Here is a 19,587-nt window from a genome sequence, read left to right as displayed (position 1 = left end):
CAGTGGAATGCTATTCAACCATTAAAAAGAAGGGAATCATGCCATTTGCCACAACATGGGTGGACCTTGAGGGTACTATGCTATGTGAAATGTCAAAGAACAACAAATACCGTATGATCTCACTTATACGTGGAATCTAAAAAAGCCAGTCCCAGAAACAGAAAACAGATGGATGGCTGCAAGAGCTGGGGGGGAGGGGAGTAAAGGGTGAAGGTGGTCAAAAGGTACAAACTTTCAGTTAAATAGATAAAAAGATCAATCAGTTCTGGGAGGTAACGTATGTCACGGTGACCACAGTTATCTGCCTCTTACCTTCCAGCCCTGCACTGCCCAACGCAGTAGCCGCTGGCCACATGTGAACTGTTACTAGAAACGTGACTGAGCTGAACCGAAATGTGACAGAAATATACATTGGCTTTCAAAGACTTGGTGTAAAAAAAGAAATATAAAATATCGTCTGAAACTTGTGCTTATTACAAGTAGAAATGGTAATATTTTAGATATATTGGGTTAAATAAAATGTATTATGACAATTGATTTCCTATGTACTTTCTCAGCATGACTACTAGAACATTTTGAATTACATTTGTTTTTCAAATTCTATTTCCATTGGAGAGGGCAGTTCTATATTGACCTCGCAGTCTGCTGTGAGCATTAATTCAATAAATACAAGAAGACCACCTAGCCCCGAGCCTGGAACAAAGTACCCAATAGCTAGTCTGAATGTTAGAAAAACCAGTGTTTTTCAAAAGCTGTAGAGCCAGGTTTCCTTTTTCAAGCAACTTCCTCTAACAGATTTTTTTTTTTAAAGCACTTCTGATTAAAACAAAGAGGTGTTCTCTCCAGTTGTCCATTCACCTTGGGCACCACCTCCACAGCTTGGAAATCCATGGGGTGAGATCAGCTACAACTGTGGCCAATTCATGTTGATGTATGGCAGAAATCAAGCCAATACTGTAAAGCAATCATGAATCAATTAAAAATAAATACAGTTTCTTAAAAAAATAAATAAATGTCCTGCAGGCTTTCACATCACACGTCTATAATTTCAGAGAAGGTAAGAACGTGGTACTAGACAAAATCAAGGTGTCTGTGGCAGAACTTTCCAAATGGTCATGGAGAGTTTCCCTGGTGGTCCAGTGGTTAAGAATCAGCCTGCAAAGCAGGAGACACCAGTTTGATCCCTGGTCTGGGAAGACCCACATGGGGCAGAGCCACTAAGCCACAACTAGAGAAAGCCTTTGTGCAACAACCAAGACCCAGCACAGCCAAAAATAAACTAAAAAAAAAATTTTTTTAATGGTCACAGATCTTAAATGTTCTCACCACAAAAAAAAGAAATGGTGATTCGGTGATGTAATGGAATTGTTCGCTAAGGCTATGGTGGCAATCACGTTGCAAAAGAGAAGCATCTCGAATCAACATGTTGGAGGACTTCCCTGGTGGAATGGTGACTAGGTAATCCCCTTGCCAGTGCAAGGGACATGGGCTCAATCCCTGATCCAGGAAGATTCCACATGCTGAGGTGAGCCAAAGCCCGGGTGTCACAGCTGCTGAGCCTGCGCTCCACACCGAGAGAAGCCACCGCAGTGAGAAGACCAGGCACCGCAACAGAGTAGCCCCAGCTCACCGCAGCTAGAGAGAGCCCACACAGCAATGAAGACCCAGTGAAACCAAAGGAGGGGGGAATTCAGTGTGCTATACTCCTCAAACTTACTTACACAATGTTATATGTCAAGGATATCTCAATAAAAATTAATCAAATGCCAAAAGTATGATCATGGAAAAACACTACTATTTTGCTTGGGAGAATCAAAGTGGTTTGGTACCATGTCTAGACAGTCTAGAAATCGAGGTGTCATGAATGCAAACGGGGTCACCTGTAGGCCCCTGGATCACCACCTGCCCACACAATACCTGCACACCACAGCAGCTCTCTCCTGCTCCTCACGAGGGCTAGCTCCGCAGAAGGGTAACAGGGGACGCTCAGCCCAGACACCACAATGACTCTGCTGTTCTGGGTTCAGTCGGTCCTGGTGTCTGCCAGGCAAGTCTCCCAGCTCTCGCTGTAGCTCTCGTCCCTGGCGCTGGTGTGAGTGTGTGTGTGTGTGTGTGTGTGTGTGTGTACAGGGACAGCAGCCAGCTCTTTGCTGGGCTCTCTAACAAGTTCCGCGAGTCTGTTTGTTAAAGAAAAATTCCAGTGGGTGCATCCAACACATGGAACTCAAGAACAGAAATTATATTTATCCGCCCCACTGCCAGAGAGATCACATGCCCCGTGAGTCACTCCAGATGTGCTCAAAAACAGAGTCTCTCTGTGGAAGCCCAGTGCCCCAATCCCAGAGAGAGTAGGAGTAACAGAGGGCCCACTCCTGTCCTCCCCGGGAGTAACCCCCGCTCCACCCTTGGGAGGCAGGAGAGGGCATCTCTGCACGTCTGAAGACGGAGGGGTGGTAAGAACCTCACCACTGCCCTGGGAGGACCAGGACAGGCATACCTGTGGCTCCTGGGGTCCCCTTGGGTTCGAGGGCGACATCTCACCTTTTTGGAGGAAAAGATGTGTTGGAAGACGTTGCTGCTTCTGCTGCTGTATTCCGATGCTCAGGCCACTCTGTCTCACAGGTGGACCAGGGGTGAGTTGTCTTTCCTTTATCTGTTTGATGCTTATGATTCTTTCTTGAATATCATTAGGAATCTGGAGGGGTCGAGGGAGCAGAAGGAAATTAGAAGCCCTGTGCCCTCCTTTGATCTCCTCTCTGTCAAATACTTTATGCTTCTCAACAGGCTAGAAGGTGTTAGAAGGTGATGGGGGAAATGACACCCAAAAAACTCAAAGCCACTGAGAAAATGGGATTGAGGTGGAGAGTGCAGAGAGCATCCCTTCCTGACAGGCCGGGAAGAAGGTCATCTTTGCTTCGTAGAATGTGGACAGACTCCTGCAAGCGCCCTGCAGGCTGCTACCAGCTGGGCAGGGTGTGGGGAGAGCAGGTGCCCAGGGCTGATGCTAATATGATGGCACTGGAGGTGCTGGCCGGCCAGAGTTCTGCTCCCTGGGGGACGTGGCGTGTCCACATGGAGGGCTCCACACTGCTTCCTGGGCAGGAGTGGTCACACCTTTCCAGCTGGAGAGAGCTGGCCCAGCAACAGAAGAGGAATAGTAATCCCCTCAGCAACCTGGTGTCTGCCTGGCTGCTACCACCCCGGCCAGCCTCCGCCGGAAAGGAAGAAGCCCAGCAAGGCTTCTCCCCACAGCCGACTTCCTTCCCCTCGGGACGCGGCTCCTCAGAGCTGGCCTGGCGTCTTTTTCTGGTTCCCGTGGGCAGACACTGGCAGCATCTCCAGTCAACTAAGGTGTATCACTTAGGAAGCGAGGGACCCATCGTGCTGACCACTGCTTGCCAATCTGAACTGAAATCTTTTGCTGCCTAAAGTCAATGAGATCTCTGTCCTGGAAAGAACTAAAAAAAGAAGTCAGGTTTGCTGGTATTCCCAGAGATCCAAAGCGAGGTGAAGACGGCACAGCAGCAAGGGGATGAGCTCCTTCTGGTTCTCAAGGAGAGAGTCAGGGAAGGAAGAAGCCGCCAGCTGGGGCACAGAGCAGCATGGAGCAGGTGGATCTGATATGGGGGAAAGCAAAAGTCAAGGCACTTATTAGGGTTCTTACTCCCTTACTTGTAAACCTGAGATTAGGGACTTGCCAATTCTCTATACTGGGCAGTGAAATGATTCTTGTCTATGGGGTCGCACAGAGTCAGACACGACTGAAGCAACTTAGCAGCAACAGCAGGGATAGATAATTAATGAAGCATTCTCCCATTTTTTTTTTTTTATGGTAAACATCAGCTACACACACACACTTCCCTGCTCATCCTGTGCACAAATTTGGGGGGCAACACTTGGAAGCACAGAGCAAAGAGACCTCGGTGTTGTGATCTGTCAATTACCCCTGTGTGACACTGGGGCCTACCTTAATTTGCCTGTTAAAAAAGGATGATAATATCCACTCTTCCTAACACACAGGCTGTTAGAAAGCCAAATGAGATGGTTTGATTTTTTTTTTTTTTACAAGTCTTGTAAATACAATATAGCTGCATCATGAACTGCAAGGAACTCAAAAAATTTTAAGTTCTGCCTCTAATTGGCTGTGTGATGTCGGGCAAGTCTCTTGACCTCTCTGAGCTTTAGTTCATGAACAGATAACATATTAACAATAACAAAAAGTGACCCTCATTGCATTGTTATGTGAGGGTCATATTCAAATATGTAAATAAAACGCTTCCTAGATAATGAGGAGCTATATCAAGGTCAACTATTACCTACCACTTAAAAAAATTTCATTAAAGAAGATGTGAGGTTCTCAACAGAAAACCTATAGGTTCTACAGCAACATCCGGAGAGCAGTTGCTCTGGCCCTCTACTCACTCTTCCCTGGGGAAGGTCTGCCCCCCCTCCCCCCCATATCGATAACAATCTATATAAAGACACAAAGCCAACACAGCTGAAATGGAGGCCTCCATGAGGCCGCTGATACTAAGTGCTGGATTAGCGGTTCATGTCAGCGTTCAGAGCCAACAAATGATATGGGAGCCCTTCCAACCATCATCAAGTCTTCCACGTGGTTGATTTTTTAAAATTCATTTTTAACATTTTGTCTAATCATGAAAATAATCCACAGTTGTCATTTTTTTAAGATGGAATGGGAGTCACACCCAAAGAAAACCAATTTTTCCAAACACATAAACTGTCCCTTTCACTTTCATCCTTACCCCAACCCCACCCCCGCCTCCACCGCCAGGCCTAATTCAGAAGAATTCCCTATGGAAAGAGTCGGAGGGCGACTTCTCCCTACAAAGTCCTCCTCCCCACATCCCACAGCACCACATCAGCCTCCACCCTCCCCCTCCTCCTGGCCCCTCGGGTGAAAGTGGGGAAATAAACCCAAGAGGAATACACCCTGAGGCAGGACATCGTTTTTCCCCTACCATTCTCCCAGCCGCTCCCTCAGACGCCGCTCTCTAGGATTCCGCCCTGGGAGGTGGCTCCCTGGGCCAGCACGGCTGCTCCAGCCTCACTGACTGGACTAAGATTAAATGACTCACCTGTGGGTAGCGAGGCCTCCTGGAAGTGGACACACCTGGCCCAAGTCCTCGTCCCACCCGGTCCTGCCGGCGCACCACTTGAGGGACCGCAGGGAACCTAGCCAGTCTGAAAACACAGAAAGATGCATGAATTCCTATAAATATTTAATTTTTACTCCATATACATGTTATTTCTTTTTAAAGTAGTTTCATAAGGAAAGTGGCTCTCCAGTGCCATTTTCAGGCGTCCAGCTCAGTGTTTTGTGTGTTTTCAATCATGAATGTTCCGTGGAGGGAAGGGCCTCAGGTAGGGACTGACTCACTGGTCCAGCATGACTGAGTAGCCACTTTGCTGCGTGTCACAGCGTTTATGCAGCTGTTGTTCTGAACACTAACAGGTAGGAAAACTGGAGGAAGGGAAGAAGTTAACACAACCCCAGATCCCTCCGTTGAAAGCCTAGAGCTCGACCTCACTCCTACGCTCAATTTCTAGCAGCAGAGCCTTGCTGTCCTCATCCTCACCTCTCCATCCCTTCCAGGTGCTCCCAGCATCCCCTGACTCCACTTGGGTGGTGGGGCTCCCCCTGGGTGGTGGGGCTCCCCCTGGGTGGTGGGGCTCCCCCTGGGCCGTGGGGCTCCCCTTGGGTGGTGGCATATTCTGGCCAAGGGGAACTGACTCACAGCAGCCCTTTCAGAAGCACTCCAGGAAGATGCCCAGCACAAGGGACTAAGATTCTGGCTTCTTCAGAATGGCACTGTGTTTCTGAAGGCAAGGGTTCCCAGCCACCCCCCACCCCCCATCTAATGCCTGATGATCTGAGGTGGAGCCGACGTAATAATAGAAATAAAGTGCACAATGAATGTAATGCACTTGAATCCTCTTGAAGCCATCCCCCGCCCCAGTCCATGAAAAAATTGTCTTCCACGAAACCAATCCGTAGTACCAAAAAGATTGGGGACTGCTGTCTGAAGGGCTGGCCCAGGAGCCAAAAAGTAAATGACATCAGTAGGATTTGGCAAAAGAGCTTTTATAAATGAGGGCTTTTCCTTTCCACATCCATGGCTGTTTCCATAGAGTTGCTTCAACTGATTCATTGGAAATATGGTTTTATTTTGGCTTGATATGGTCTACCTTTTGAGTCCTTTCCAACAAGTTCTTTGGCACAGATGCTGTACACAGTTACATAGAAGCCATAGTCTTAATACCGTTCTGTTTGTTTGCTTTTTTAACCTATTTGAGAGATGGGAGGGAAGAAGAGATTTCTGTCACAAGTTATAAAAGTCAACGAGAAGATCAGGCTCAAAGCAAAAATAGGCTCTCCCATTTAGACAGACTTCTGCTTGCATGTCTGGGCAAGAAAGCCTGAAGGAGCTAAGGCATAGAGAGCAAGACAGGTGCCAGACTTGACTGAAATAACTAAAAGTAGCTTCTCTGGTGTGAATAAAAGGGAACCCTTCTTTGCTGTTGGTAGGAATGTAAGTTAGTGCAGCCACTATGGAGAACAGTATGGAGGTTCCTCAAAAAATTAAAGAGAGAGCTACCATATGATCCAGCAATCCCACCTCTGAGTACATATCTGAAGAAAACTCTAGTTCCAAAAAATACATGCACCTCAATGTTCACAGCAGCACTATTCACAATAGCCAAGACATGGAAGCACCTAGGTGTCCATTGACAGAAAATGGATAAAGATATGGTACCTATATACAATGGAATACTGCTGCTGCTGCTGCTAAGTCACTTCAGTCGTGTCCAACTCTGTGCGACTCAGCCATAAAAATGAAATAATGCCATTTGCAGCAACATGCATGGATCTAGAGGTTATTGTAGTAAGTAAAGTCAGACAGAGAAAGACAGATATCATATGATACCACTTATATGTGGAATCTAAAATATGATACAAATGAACTTGTTTACAAAACAGAAACAGACACAGAAAACAAACATGCAGTTACTAAAGGAGAAAACGGGTGGAAGAGGGATGAATTAAAAATTTGGGATTAGCAGATACAGACTACTATATATAACATAGATAAAAATAAAGACTTACTGTGTAGCACAGGGAACCATATTCAACATCTTATATAACCTATCATGAAAAAGAATACATATATTTCTGTGCGTGCGCTCAGGTGCTTAGTCATGTCTGACTCTTTGCAATCCCACGGACAGAAGCCCACCAGGCTCTTCTGTCCATGGAATTTTCCAGGCAAGAATACAGGAGTGGGCTGCCATTTCCTACATCTGAAGATCTCTGGCTTCTACTCTCAGGGAGATGAGAAGTCACAGAAGTTTCCTGGCAGAAGATTGATATCATGGAACCTATGTTTTCACCGAATTGCTCTAGTTACTTTGTTAAGAATACAGTGAGGTGAACTTCCTTCCAGTGGTTAAGACTCATTTCTTCCTTTGCAGGGAGCATGGGTTCCATGCCTGGTAGGCAAACTAAGATCCCTCCCTGTGTGGCATGGTCAAAAAAAAAAAAAGAATGCAATGAGGATGATGATGGCAGCCAAGGATGGAAGCAGAAGCACTATTAGGAGAAATGTTCAAGGTTTAGGCACCTGGAGGTTAGCAGGGATGTGGTAAGAAGTAGCCAGATCCCATCCCACGTATGTTCTGAAGGTAAAGCCAACAAGATTTGCTGATTCATTGGGTATGAAATGTGGAAGAGAAAAGGCAAGGATGACTCATGACTCCTAGGTTTTGGCTTGAGCAGCTGCGAGAGATGGAAAGACAGCAGACAAGGCAGGGAAAGAAGAACAGGTTGCGAGGGGTGGTGGAGACTGGCATTGGGTCGGGATTAGGAAAGACAACTGTTACAAATCCAAAAGGAGATTCCCGTAGGCAGTTGGGTATCTAGAAATCTGACCTGGAAATACAAAGCAGGCAATCAGTACGAAAGTCAGGGTGGTGAGAGAGGAGTCACGCACCCTGACACAGGCTGAGGCCAGGAGTCAGCAATACGAACAGATGGATGAGGAGTAAGAGCGGCCGGCAAGAGAGGATTTTTTTTTTTTTAAGAAGCAGCAAGCAGCAATGTGTTTTCATGCCAGTTTGAAAAATCAGTAGAGAAGGGAAAACTAATGATGTGGGAGAGAAAGGTGGAAAGGTGAGTGAGTCTTTATTGGAGACCTGGTCCAAAGCTCTAGATGAGAGCAGGGAAACAATAACAGAAGGGAAGTCAGAGGATCCGGGCAAGAGGTGGGTAACTGGTATCAGGAAAAAGGAGGAGGTGTGGAATCATCTATTTCATGCTGAAATAGAGAGAGAGGAATCAGGAAATGTGAGTAACGCTTAGGCAGCATTTCAGGCCCCTCCTGAGAATGTTGTTCAATCACTCAGTCGTGTCTGACTCTTTGAGACGGCATGGACTGTAGCACACCAGGCTTCCCTGTCCTTCACTATTTCCGGGAGTTTGCTCAAATCCATGTCCATTGAGTCAGTGATGCCATCTAACCATCCCATCCCCTGCCACCCCCTTCTTCTCCTGCCTTCAATGTCTCCCAGGATAAGGATCTTTTCCAATGAGTCAGCTCTTCACATCAGGTGGCCAAAGTATTGGAGCTTCAGCTTCAGCATCGGTCCTTCAGTGAATATTCAGGACTGATTTCCTTTAGGATTGATTAGGTTGATCTCCTTACAGTCCAAGGGACTCTCAAGAGTCTTCTCCAACACCACAGTTCAAAAGCATCACTTTTTTGGCACTCAGCCTTCCTTATGGTCCAACTCACATCCATACATGACTACTGAAAAAGCCACAGCTTTGACTATACATACCTTTGTCGGTAAAGTGATGTCTCTGTTTTTGAATATGCTGCCTAGGTCTGCCACAGCTTTCCTTCCAGGGAGCGTCTTTTAAATCCATGACTGCAGTCACTGTTTGTAGTGATTTTGGAGCCCAAGGAAATAAAATAAATTTGAATAACACATTATAAATCAAAGTTAGAGATTTGTTTTAAAAATATGTGTGATTCATTTAAGAGTATGTTTTACACCATATGCATTTATTCATTTCTAATTAACTACATGTATCCTTCCTGTAGGACCTCCCTGGTGACTCAGACCAGGATCTGCCTGTAATGCAGGAGACCTGGGTTCAATCCCTGGGTCAGAAGATGCCCTGGAGGAGGGAATGACTACCAACTCCAGTATTCTTGCCTGGAGAATTCCATGGATGGAGGAGCCTGGCGGCCTACAATCCATGGGGTTGAAAAGAGTCAGACATGATTGAGCGACTAACACACACACACACGAGCACACATACACACCCTGTCAGTGAGATTGGAGGAGTTTTTGTTCACCTGATTTTTGGTTTTGATTTGTTATTATTAATTTTTAGTTTGTATTGAGTAGAGTTGATTAACAGTGTTTTATTAGTTTCAGGTGTACAGCAACCTGATTCAGTTATACATGTATCTATTCTTCAACTTGTTTTCCTATTTAGGTTCTTACAGAGTAGTGAGCAGAGTTCCCTGTGCTATACAATAGGTCCTTGTTGGTTATCTATTTTAAATATAGCAGTATTGGGTTTTGAAGCCCATGAGACCTGGATTTTAATCTCAGTCCTTATTACAAACCAGTTGGGTGGCCGAAGGCAAGTTTCTTAGCCTCCAAGCCTTTTCATCTATAAAATGGAATGTGAACCCTTACTTCACAAGGTACAAAAAGCCCCCTGCCCCACACGCACGTCAAGCAGCCACAGCAACCTGAGGGGTACGTGCCGAGGTAGGGGATGGGAGGAGGTGGGGAGGGTCCATCTTTGAGATTCCTGTGCTCCCCACACAGACTTTCTGAAGCAATAACCAGCCCCAGTCTAGAGGCTGACCTTATTTCTAACAATCTTCCCTGAACTGTTATTATTTTAAAAACTTTAAGAACAAGGGCTACTGGAAACAATGTTTCCATTATTAAACACAGCTTTCATCAGGAAGCCTTTTCTTCCCATCTCTTGAGAATTAGTGGTCCACCAGCCTGTCTGCACCTTAAAGGAAGTGACTGTTCCCGGGGAAACAATTGAGTGAAGAAAGTGCAGGTCTGAATAACTTTAGGGCCCATGCTGGGACCTTGTTCCCTTCTCTGCCCTTCCCCTGCTGCTGAGTGATTTTTTTTTTTTTTTTAAGAGAACAAGACCTTTCATTTCACAATCACAGAGAAGACATAAAGAAGTTGCTCTCAGATCCTACCTTGAAAAGGGGTTTCATGGTCAGAAGACATAGCCCACATCTGTCCCTCCTCCCGCCAAGGAAAGTGCACCCCTCCTTGTGTCTCCATATCTGTATCCGAGAACACAAGGGAATTGGTCTCTTCAGTTCAGTTCAGTTGCTCAGTCGTGTCCGACTCTTTGTGACCCCATGGACTGTCAGGCCTCCCTGTCCATCACCAACTCCCAGAGTTTACTCAAACTCATGTCCATTGAGTCAGTGATGCCATCCAACCATCTCATCCTCTGTTGTCCCCTTCTCCTCCCACCTTCAATCTTTCCCAGCATCAGGGTCTTTTCAAATGAATCAGTTCTTTACATCAGGTAGCCAGTATTGGAGTTTCAGCTTCAGCATCAGTCCTTCCAATGAATATTCAGGACTGATTTCCTTTAGGATGTCTCTTTCACCTCTTCAGATGCCCACATGAGGCCCTGTCAGATGGGAAGCAGCTCTCAACTCTAGCAGTGCACCCGCTGCTTGGCAGTGGGTCTGGATAACACAGTGGTTATAGACCCTACCTGTTGGAACACCTGGGAGCTGTCAGGAGTCCTGATGCCTACATCCATCCATCCCAGAGATGCCTGTGAACTGGCCTGGGAGTCAATTTGGGGCTTTTAGGCCTTTAAAGTTCCCAGGTGATTCTAAGGCATGGTCAAAGTTGAGAAACCCAGGGCTAAACTGGGAGTGGCCACTCAGCCTGGCCAGCTCCTTCTACACAGCCTTCGGTCAAGCACCCTCTGATTCTCAACCCAGGCTGCCATTCGAAGCACCTAGAAAGCTTTCAAAAAGTTGACTATCCCAATCACACCCTAGTCACTTCAATCAGAACTTCTCCGGGTGCCCTGGGTGACTCTCACGTGGGGTCAAGGTTGCAAACACGTGGAGTAGATGCCTTGTCCTCTTCGGCTCCACAGGCAGAGGCTGCAAGTGAACAGAGGCTCACTCAAGCCCTAAAATCTATGCTTCTGTGGGAAAGGGGCACTTTTCTGGCAAAGAGAAAAATTCTGCCAAAATTCTGGGCAAGGAACTACTGTTCTGGAGTTCATAGGCTCCGTCCCCCAAGGTGGTCAGGGGAAGTAGGGCTGTCCCTCTGCCCGCCCAGGTCCCCTTCAACGTAAGGATCCAGTCTGTCAACATCTGCATCTTGTGTGCACCCTGAAAGCCTGCCAGGTTCTCCGCCGGGCAGACAGAAATCTGAAAGCATATTTACCCAAGCCCCTGAGGAACTTGTGGGCTAGATATTAAATGGATTACAGAGATGGCAGTATTACAGCAATTCTACAGCCAGGCAGTTTTTCCAGGAGGTTAGGATTCTACCAGTGAGCTTTTCAGGAAATGTCCTTTACAACAAAGATGTTTCACTGTTATCACTTCTGATAGAAATCCTTCTAAATGCTTCTGCAGTTCCCTTCTTCAACATTGTACTCTGGACATCACTGGACCCTTCCCTGGTGGTCCAAGGTCACCATATTCAAGAAACAGAGCGATCCTGTATAATTATAGCAAATTGTGCTTTGCACAACTTCAGGGGATGAACCTTCCCTTGAAGTCTTACCCATTTTTATAGCTACTTGCCCAGTTTTCTGGTAGATCACAACCAAGTGTCTCAAAGAAGTGGCCCATTTTTCTTACAGCTGGCAGTGGGCTTGCCAATCCTTTCTGCACCGTGTCCTGGGACATGCAGGGGCTGTGGGGAAGATGGGGCCACCTGCTTCTAGCCTGATGGATCCAGAAGTGCAGTCTCTAATGACTATTCCTACAGTGGGCTTCTCATGTGGCTCAGTGGTAAAGAATTCACCTGCCAATGCAGGAAACATGGGTTCGATCCCTGGGTCAGTAAGATCCCCTGGAGAAGGAAATGGCAACACACTCCAGTATTCTTGCCTGGGAAATCCCACGGACAGAGGAGCCTGGCAGGCTCGAATCCATGGGGTCACAAAGAGTTGGACACGACTTAGTGACTAAACAGCAACAACAATTCCTATAATATTCTGTCTTCTCTTTCTCGTGTCCTCTGTCAGTTCCTCATTCTTGATCCCCTCTGCCTCTGGCAGTTAGCCCATCTTCTCCCAGCTACTCCATCTCTGTGCAGCCACTGAGGAACTTCTGTGTCAAGTCACTGGTTTTATATCCAATGCGTTTCTGAGTCAAGCCCTTGGCACCACACCCACCCAGAGCCAGCGTCAGGGTCTGTGCAGCTCTCTTCCTATACGTCACCTGAGCTTCGATTCTTGGCAGCCCTACTCCAGGCGGCAGGGGAATGAGCCAGAAGTCTGAGTCTCTGGTTCAAAGGGTTGTCAATAAACATGAACGAGCACACTTCATTCTGATAAAGTGCTGAAATGTGCAGTGTTAGTAGGGAACAGTAGTGTTAGGGAGTTGTTTGTTGAATTGGGGGGGGGGGATTGGGGGGTGTGGTCAATGGTTTGCTCATCTCTTTTTTTATTTGTATTGAAATATAGTTGATTTCTAATGTGATAGTTTCAGGTGTACAGCCAAGTGACTCAGTTATACATATCGAGATTCTTTTTCTAGATCCTTTTCTATTACATGTTATTACAAGATTTGGGTATAGTTCCCTGTGCTATCCAGTAGGTCCTTGTTGCTTATCTATTCTATATATAATAGTTTGCCTCTACTAATCCCAAACACCTAATTTACCACCCCCCTCCACCTTTGGTAACCATAGGTTTGTTTTCTATGTCTGTGAGTCTATTTCCATTTTGTAAATAAGTTTCATTTTATTTTTGATTCCACATATAAGCAATATCATATGTGTTTTCCTCTGACTTACTGCCCTTAGCATGATCATCCCTAGTTGCACCCATGTTGCTGCAAATGGCATTATTTCATTCTTTTGGATATCTGAGTAACATCCCATTGTTTATGTATATGTACCACTTCTTTATCCATTCATCTGTCAATGAACACTTAGGTTGCTTCTATGTCTTAAATACTATAAATGTTTTTGTTCTAACATAAAGGCCTGTGGGGATTCATACTCCTTAGACATACATATTTTTCAAAGCTTTCTGAAATGATTCGGATAAGAAGCCAGGTTTGAAATTATTGGTGTGAAATAGTAACCTCTGATATGCCTGGGACTTTCTGGGACGCACCAGGGTGGTCTGTCACCTCTCCCCCTCTTCATCCACCACCACTCGGAGTCACTTTCAGGAGTGGCTGGCTGACCTTGGAGTTCACCTGCGGGGAAAAGCCAGTGCACACAGCAAGCTCTCAAGCTCACTCTTAATTTCTTGCAGCCGTGCTCTTCCCTGCCGCCTACCGGCCAAAGAGATCCTCAATGCTGCCCTTGAACCCCGTCCTGCAGAGCTCCCTGGAGGAAGTAGAACTGCTCTATGAGGTAGGCAGAGGGCAGAGTGAGCAACTCAAGTCACGGAGAAGGCATTGCTCCTTCTCTGTGGTTTTTGGAAGAGTGACCTGAACCCCTGACAGTGGGTGGCCTCTGCTGCCTGGGGAACCTGGACTTGTGTGTGGAGGTCCCAGAATCCTGCCCACCTCAAAGGCAAGTGGTCTTCATACCCCTCGCCTGTCCCACCTGTCATCCCGGGGATGGACAACATTAGGAATTCAGTGGAGGCAAAATTAGAGATTTATACTGGGCTCAGAGGTGCCCCTACCAGCACCCAAACAGCAGAACAGGGCAGTCTGCCCCGGCCAGGGCTTTAAGCCAGGATGGGTCAGCAGCGTCCAGACAATGCCACACCTGTTGTCTGAGCGGAGCCGAGTCTCGGTAACCTCACACAGGGAGAGCCCCATTTTCAAGTCTGGGGCCACCCAAAAGGCTCTCTACCTCTGCCTCTCACACCTCTGGCACCACGACCCCACTTCTCCTCCAGACCACGGTGAATTTCCCAAGGCCCTGCGGTCTGGTTTAGCGGTGAAGATGCAGGCTCAAGATCTGAGCTTCAGTTCTGCTTCTGCCACCCGCTGGCCGCATAGCCTTATACAAGCCACCATGTCTCTCTGGACCCGAGTCTCCTCAGCTGTTAAACAAAGGGCTCCAGTGATCACCCAAGTCCCCCTTCTGCCTTGAGGTCCTCAAGGACTAGAACTGTCTGGCTGAGAAGGAGACAGCCTGCCGCAGCCACGTGGCTGAGCCAGGCAGCAGATTTCAAACACTGCCTTGGGGAACAAACTGGAAAATGCATAGCCTTTGCCAAGTCATGAACATGGGAGTCTGAGGAACAGATCTGCTTTAGGAAGATAACAGACGGTAGCATGGAAAATGGGTCAGAGCTGGGGAAAGCCAGAGACGGGGAAGAGTCAGGACTTATTAGATTCCTGATATGAGCCTGGCACAGAGCAAATGACAGACCTTACCCCTACCCTTAAAGAACAGATAAGCAATGAGGACAGATCTCTGTAGCCCACTTAATTTCTAGCACAATTCTCTGTATCCTTTGAATTCCCAGGTTCTGATTCTAAAGTATCCAAAACAGTCAGTTTGTGCTGTAGAAGATTTTAGGTTGGCGGGAGGGAGAAAGGAGAGAAGGGGTTGACTTGGGACACTGGGAACAACAGAGTCACTTCACAGTGGTTTTGAACCAGGCACAGTGTTAGATTCCGCCCATATTTGTCTTATTTACTCCTCACACTATCCCAGTGAAGTGTTGTTGTTAACCACATCACAGAGGGGTAAAACGAGGCTGAGAGAAGTAAAGTAACTCATCCACGGTTACACAGTGGGAAAGTCAGACCCGGGACCCAGGTCTCTTGATTCCGAAGCTCTTTGTGAGCCATCTCCCTTACATGAACACATGTAATCATGAATCTGGTGATGCTATGTCCTCAGTGACCTTGGGTGCCTCATGCCTTTCCACACCCTGTGTTTCTCCCCAGTTCCTGCTGGCCGAACTTGAGATCAGCCCTGACCTGAAGATCTCCATCAAGGACGAGGAGCTGGCCTCCCTGCGGAAGGCCTCAGACTTCCGCGCCGTCTGCAATGATGTGATCCCCAAAAGCATCCCCGACATCCGGCGGCTTAGTGCCAGCCTTTCCAGCCGCCCGGGCATTCTCAAGAAAGAGGACTTCGAAAGGACAGCGCTGACCCTAGCCTACACGGCCTACCGCACGGCCTTGTCCCAAGGGTATCAGAAGGACGTCTGGGCCCAGTCCCTCCTCAGCCTCTTCCGTGCCTTGAGGCATGACTTGATGCGGTCCTCAGGTCCGAGAGCATCTCCCTGAGGGACTGGCCTGCACCAGGGCCACGGAGCAGGGACCAGCATACAGTAATCCAGAAATTCCTCATTCTCTACTCCATTTACAGAGACCAGGCACAGAACACACACTGCCAGCTCAGAGCTGCAGAGATCAAATAAGGAGCCCTGCTGCTCTTTGCCCCTTGTAACTTCTTGATAAGCGAAAGATTGTGATTTATACCATAATGTGACCTGAGATGGAGAAAAGGGCTGTGATGGTAATTCAAGATGCCTCCAGAGGGTGAATGGTTGGCCTGGTGCATTGCAGCAGTCTAACATATGCTTTAGCACTGACTGCCCATGACACAAACACCCAGGAGTGAAGAAAGAGACAGGAGAGACATCATAAAAGTTTGGGCATGACAGGAAGGTGGGGGGTGGGGGACAGATTTCTTTGGCCCTAAGAGATCAGGGTGCTGGATTGAATGAACGTCTTTCCAAAGTTCTGTAATAAGATATAAAGAAACTAGTGTGTGTGTGTGTGTGTGTGTGTGTGTGCGCGCGCGCGCGCGTGCACACACCAAGTAGCTTTAGTCATGTCTGACTCTGTGATCCCATGGACTGTAACTCTCCAGGCTCCTCTGTCCATGGGATTCTCCAGGCAAGAATACTGGAGTGGGTTGCCATGCCCTCCTTCAGGGGCTCTTCCCGACCCAGGGATCTGAACCCGCCTTTCCTGTGTCTCCTGCATTGGCAGGCAGGCTCTTTACTGCTAGCACCACCTGGGAAGCCCCAAAGAAACTAGAGCCATAGCAAATAAATATATTGTTAACCAAGGGCCCACTTCTCAACTTTTTCAAAAGTCCCCAAGAAGAATCAGTCAGAAAATCAGTTATGACTTATATACCAAGCTTCTTCTTTCCTGAAGGCTGGTCTAATTTAGCAGAGAAATATGAAGGAGGCCCTAAGAAATGCTACTGTCATGCCTTGCCTTTTGAACAGAGAAGTCAAGCTAACGCAGAGAGGGTCATCCTGACAAGAGAGGTGGCACCCATGCCCTGGTCTGTCTATTCTAATGCTAAAATTATTGAGCATCCTCAGAGAATTAAGTGCACCAAATAAAAGTGATTTTCAGATGACAAAATTTTACCCCCTCAAATGCCAAATCTTTCATTTCAGAATTATTGACTTGAAATATTTTAAATTATACATATGAAATGCCTTACATTTTTCTTTAGTATCTTGGAGACATCCTAGTGTAGGAGTTAGATAAGATCTAAGATCCCTCTCCTTCTCAAATTTCCACCGTCATTTAACTAACTATGAACTGTTACCTGAACCTGTGTTGTCAGTCTGCTGGACTGCTTGTATCAACCCTGAAAGTTCCCAGGCTTTGTTAACTCTGAATCTGGTATATTTCTGCAGCCTTCCTCAGAGTCAGGCTATAAAAGCGCACTTTCCTCTGCTACCAACATGACTTGACCTTTGCAATTTGTTCTTTCTAACTGGCCATGGCCTGAAAGATAAGATAGAAAGTCTTTTTAGCATTCTATGTTAAAGAAGAGTTAATCCATGAAGGTCCCTGACAGGAGTAAATCACCTCAGTTCTAATTAAGATTCCTCACCAGCTCAGAAATGTTTCCACCTTCTCCAATCCAAGGTTTACGACTGGGTTCGAGAGGCTAAATTGCAAGAAGTCTAATCTTTGAATAAGCGAGGACTCACCGAGCTAAATCTGATTCTGAAATGGGTTTTTAACAATTGTCGTTTAATGATGATGAAAGCTGGTCTCGACTTCTTTAAAATTTTTGACTAAGGGAGCCTTACCTAGCAGTACAAGCTGCAGGATCTTTGGAAGAAATATCAGGATGAAGAAATAGGTATTTATCATCAAAGAAAAGTCTCACTTTGCATCCTCACTCTCAGGCTCAGAAGACTAACCAGCCAGTCTCTCATTCTCATTCCCCAGTTATACCTCTTGTACACCTCTCAGATACAGACTCTGATATATGCCTTTCCATCCCACTTCTTCCTAAGATCACATGTTCTCTTTGACATCATCGCTCCACTTGTCTCTTTGTGGTCATCGGTGTCTCTGCTGCTCTGTCTTTGGGTCCAATTCTGATATCTCTATATCCATTGCTCAAGGCACGTCTTGATTTCTCTGATGCTCACTGTCTCCTTCAGGGATTGTTGTCTGAATAAAACAAAGGCAAAACAAAGGTACAGACAAGTTTGGGATTGCCCAGAAAGCAGATTAGCCTCACAGCCTACCTTCAGTGTTGGGGCTTTGCCCGCATGAGGGTTGGGGAGGTGATCAGCTGAGGCCTCCGTCCCTGGACACTGGGTAATAGTCTGATAGTCAGAGTGCTGCACCTGCTCTGGGGCTCCATGGCTATCAGAACGGATCTAAGAGCTTTCCTCAGTCACCAAGCAGAAAGGCCCACACTTGGTGTCCCTGAGCACCATGTGAGGATACTCACAGCTGCTCCCAAGGGCTGGAGATCCCTGGATAGGAGAGGGTTGTTCTCAGGACTGGTAATAGCAGTGGCAGTTCATTCATTCACCCTGCCACAAATAAATTACAGGCACTTTTGTACTGATAATCAAGTCTAAACTTATGTGGCAGTCAACTGGAAAAAAAAAAAAGGAACAAGAAGGACACAACCTTTTTAAAGACAAATGAAATTGTCATTTTTGTTACTAGATGTGTGCGTGTTCAGTCATTCAGTCGCGTCTGACTCTTTGCGACCCTATGGACATTAACCCTGCAGGCTCCTTTGTCCATGGGATTCTCCAGGCAAGAATACTGGAGTGGGTTGCCATGCCTTCCTTCAGGGGATCTTCCCAACCCAGGGATCGAACCCACATCTCCTGCAGTTCCTGCATTTCAGGTGGATTCTTTACCACTGAGCCACCAGGGAAGCCAGTTATACCAGATATGTAAACACGATTTTAGACTGAATACAAATCGTTTACCCACAAAGAGTTTTCCAGCAATGACTTCATTCATAAACAAAATCAAATATTCTACTCAACACCACCACCCCATATCGCGACTCTTTGCCCAGAGAGCAGCGAAGGAGTAGCCTGGACAGCAATGGACTCTCCCATTTTGTCTCGTGAATGCCACACTGTACACACCACAGTCACAACCAGACGCATTTTGTCACATTCACTCAAAGAATAATTCAGAGTGTGACATCAGTGGAAACTTGCCTGTGACTCAATGGAACCCTTCTGCCATTTCTAGATGCTGGGTCATGGTAGCATCTAAAAACCCTAGAAGTTTCTTCTATAGTTGGCATTCTCATGACTACCTCTGGTGTCCCTCAAGGACACTGAAAAACATCTGTAGGCTGAAACTTCCATTGCTCTGTCCTCTCACCTGGAATCTAACTAAAGGAGAAGCACATAAGTAGTGAATCAGAAGATATTTCCACAGGGCGTGCATGCATGTTAAGTCTCTTCAGTCGTGTCTGACTCTTTGAGACTTCATGGACTGCAGCCCACCAGGCTCCTCTGTCCATGGGATTCTCCAGGCAAGAATACTGGAGTGGGTTGCCATGCTCTCCTCCAGGAGATCTTCTGGACCCAGGGATCAAATCCGCATCTCTTGTGTCTCCTGCATTGGCAGGCGAGCTCTTTACCTGGGAAGCGGGGCACTGATCTAAAATTAAATGCTTGTTAAATGGTGCTCCTTACTTCCCTAACCCACTTTAATGTCTTTCTTTTTTTTTTTATTGTGGTTATAAAACATGTCATATGAAATTTACCATTTGAACCAAACCATTTCTAGGAATACAGTACAGAACAGTTAACTACAGGCACACTGCTGTGTGAAAGATCACTAGAACCTATTCATGTTGCAAAAACAATACCTATGAAACGACATTCCGCTTTTCCCTCTCCTCATGACCCCTGGTAACTACCATTCAACTTTCTAATTGTTAGACTACTTTTGATACCTCATATAAATGGAATTTGTCTTATATTTCTGAAGCAATGTGTAAAATTTCCTTAAGAAAATGTTTTGTCTGAAAAAATGAAGAGTCCTGAAGGAGAACTACTGGTATGACCATGTCACATAATTTTATTTAACAAATATTCACTTATGTTGTAATAAAAATGTCATGATGGAG

The 19,587-nt window shown here is 46.4% G+C and overlaps 1 protein-coding gene across 1 annotated transcript; it reads left to right on the top strand.

Moving 5' to 3' along the window:
• Nucleotides 1–2,296: 2,296 nt before the first annotated feature.
• FAM180A (family with sequence similarity 180 member A) lies at nucleotides 2,297–19,587 on the top strand. The gene is made up of 3 exons (XM_040259950.1): nucleotides 2,297–2,633; nucleotides 13,547–13,647; nucleotides 15,147–19,587. The coding sequence occupies exons 1-3, from the start codon at nucleotides 2,558–2,560 to the stop codon at nucleotides 15,489–15,491; spliced, it is 522 nt and encodes a 173-aa protein (XP_040115884.1). The 5' UTR covers nucleotides 2,297–2,557; the 3' UTR covers nucleotides 15,492–19,587.

This window comes from Oryx dammah, unplaced genomic scaffold, assembly GCF_014754425.2.
Source record: "Oryx dammah isolate SB20612 unplaced genomic scaffold, SCBI_Odam_1.1 HiC_scaffold_18, whole genome shotgun sequence".
Lineage (NCBI taxonomy): Eukaryota > Metazoa > Chordata > Mammalia > Artiodactyla > Bovidae > Oryx > Oryx dammah.
Note: the sequence above shows the minus strand (reverse complement) of the source record. Positions and strands in the feature narration are given on the sequence as shown.

Excerpts from the sequence above, each read along its gene's own strand:
- FAM180A (XM_040259950.1), top strand. The coding sequence starts at position 2,558 with ATGTGTTGGAAGACGTTGCTGCTTCTGCTGCTGTATTCCGATGCTCAG. Across the intron at positions 2,634-13,546 it reads GTCTCACAGGTGGACCAGGG|CCGTGCTCTTCCCTGCCGCC; the intron begins GTGAGTTGTCTT and ends AATTTCTTGCAG. Across the intron at positions 13,648-15,146 it reads AAGTAGAACTGCTCTATGAG|TTCCTGCTGGCCGAACTTGA; the intron begins GTAGGCAGAGGG and ends GTTTCTCCCCAG.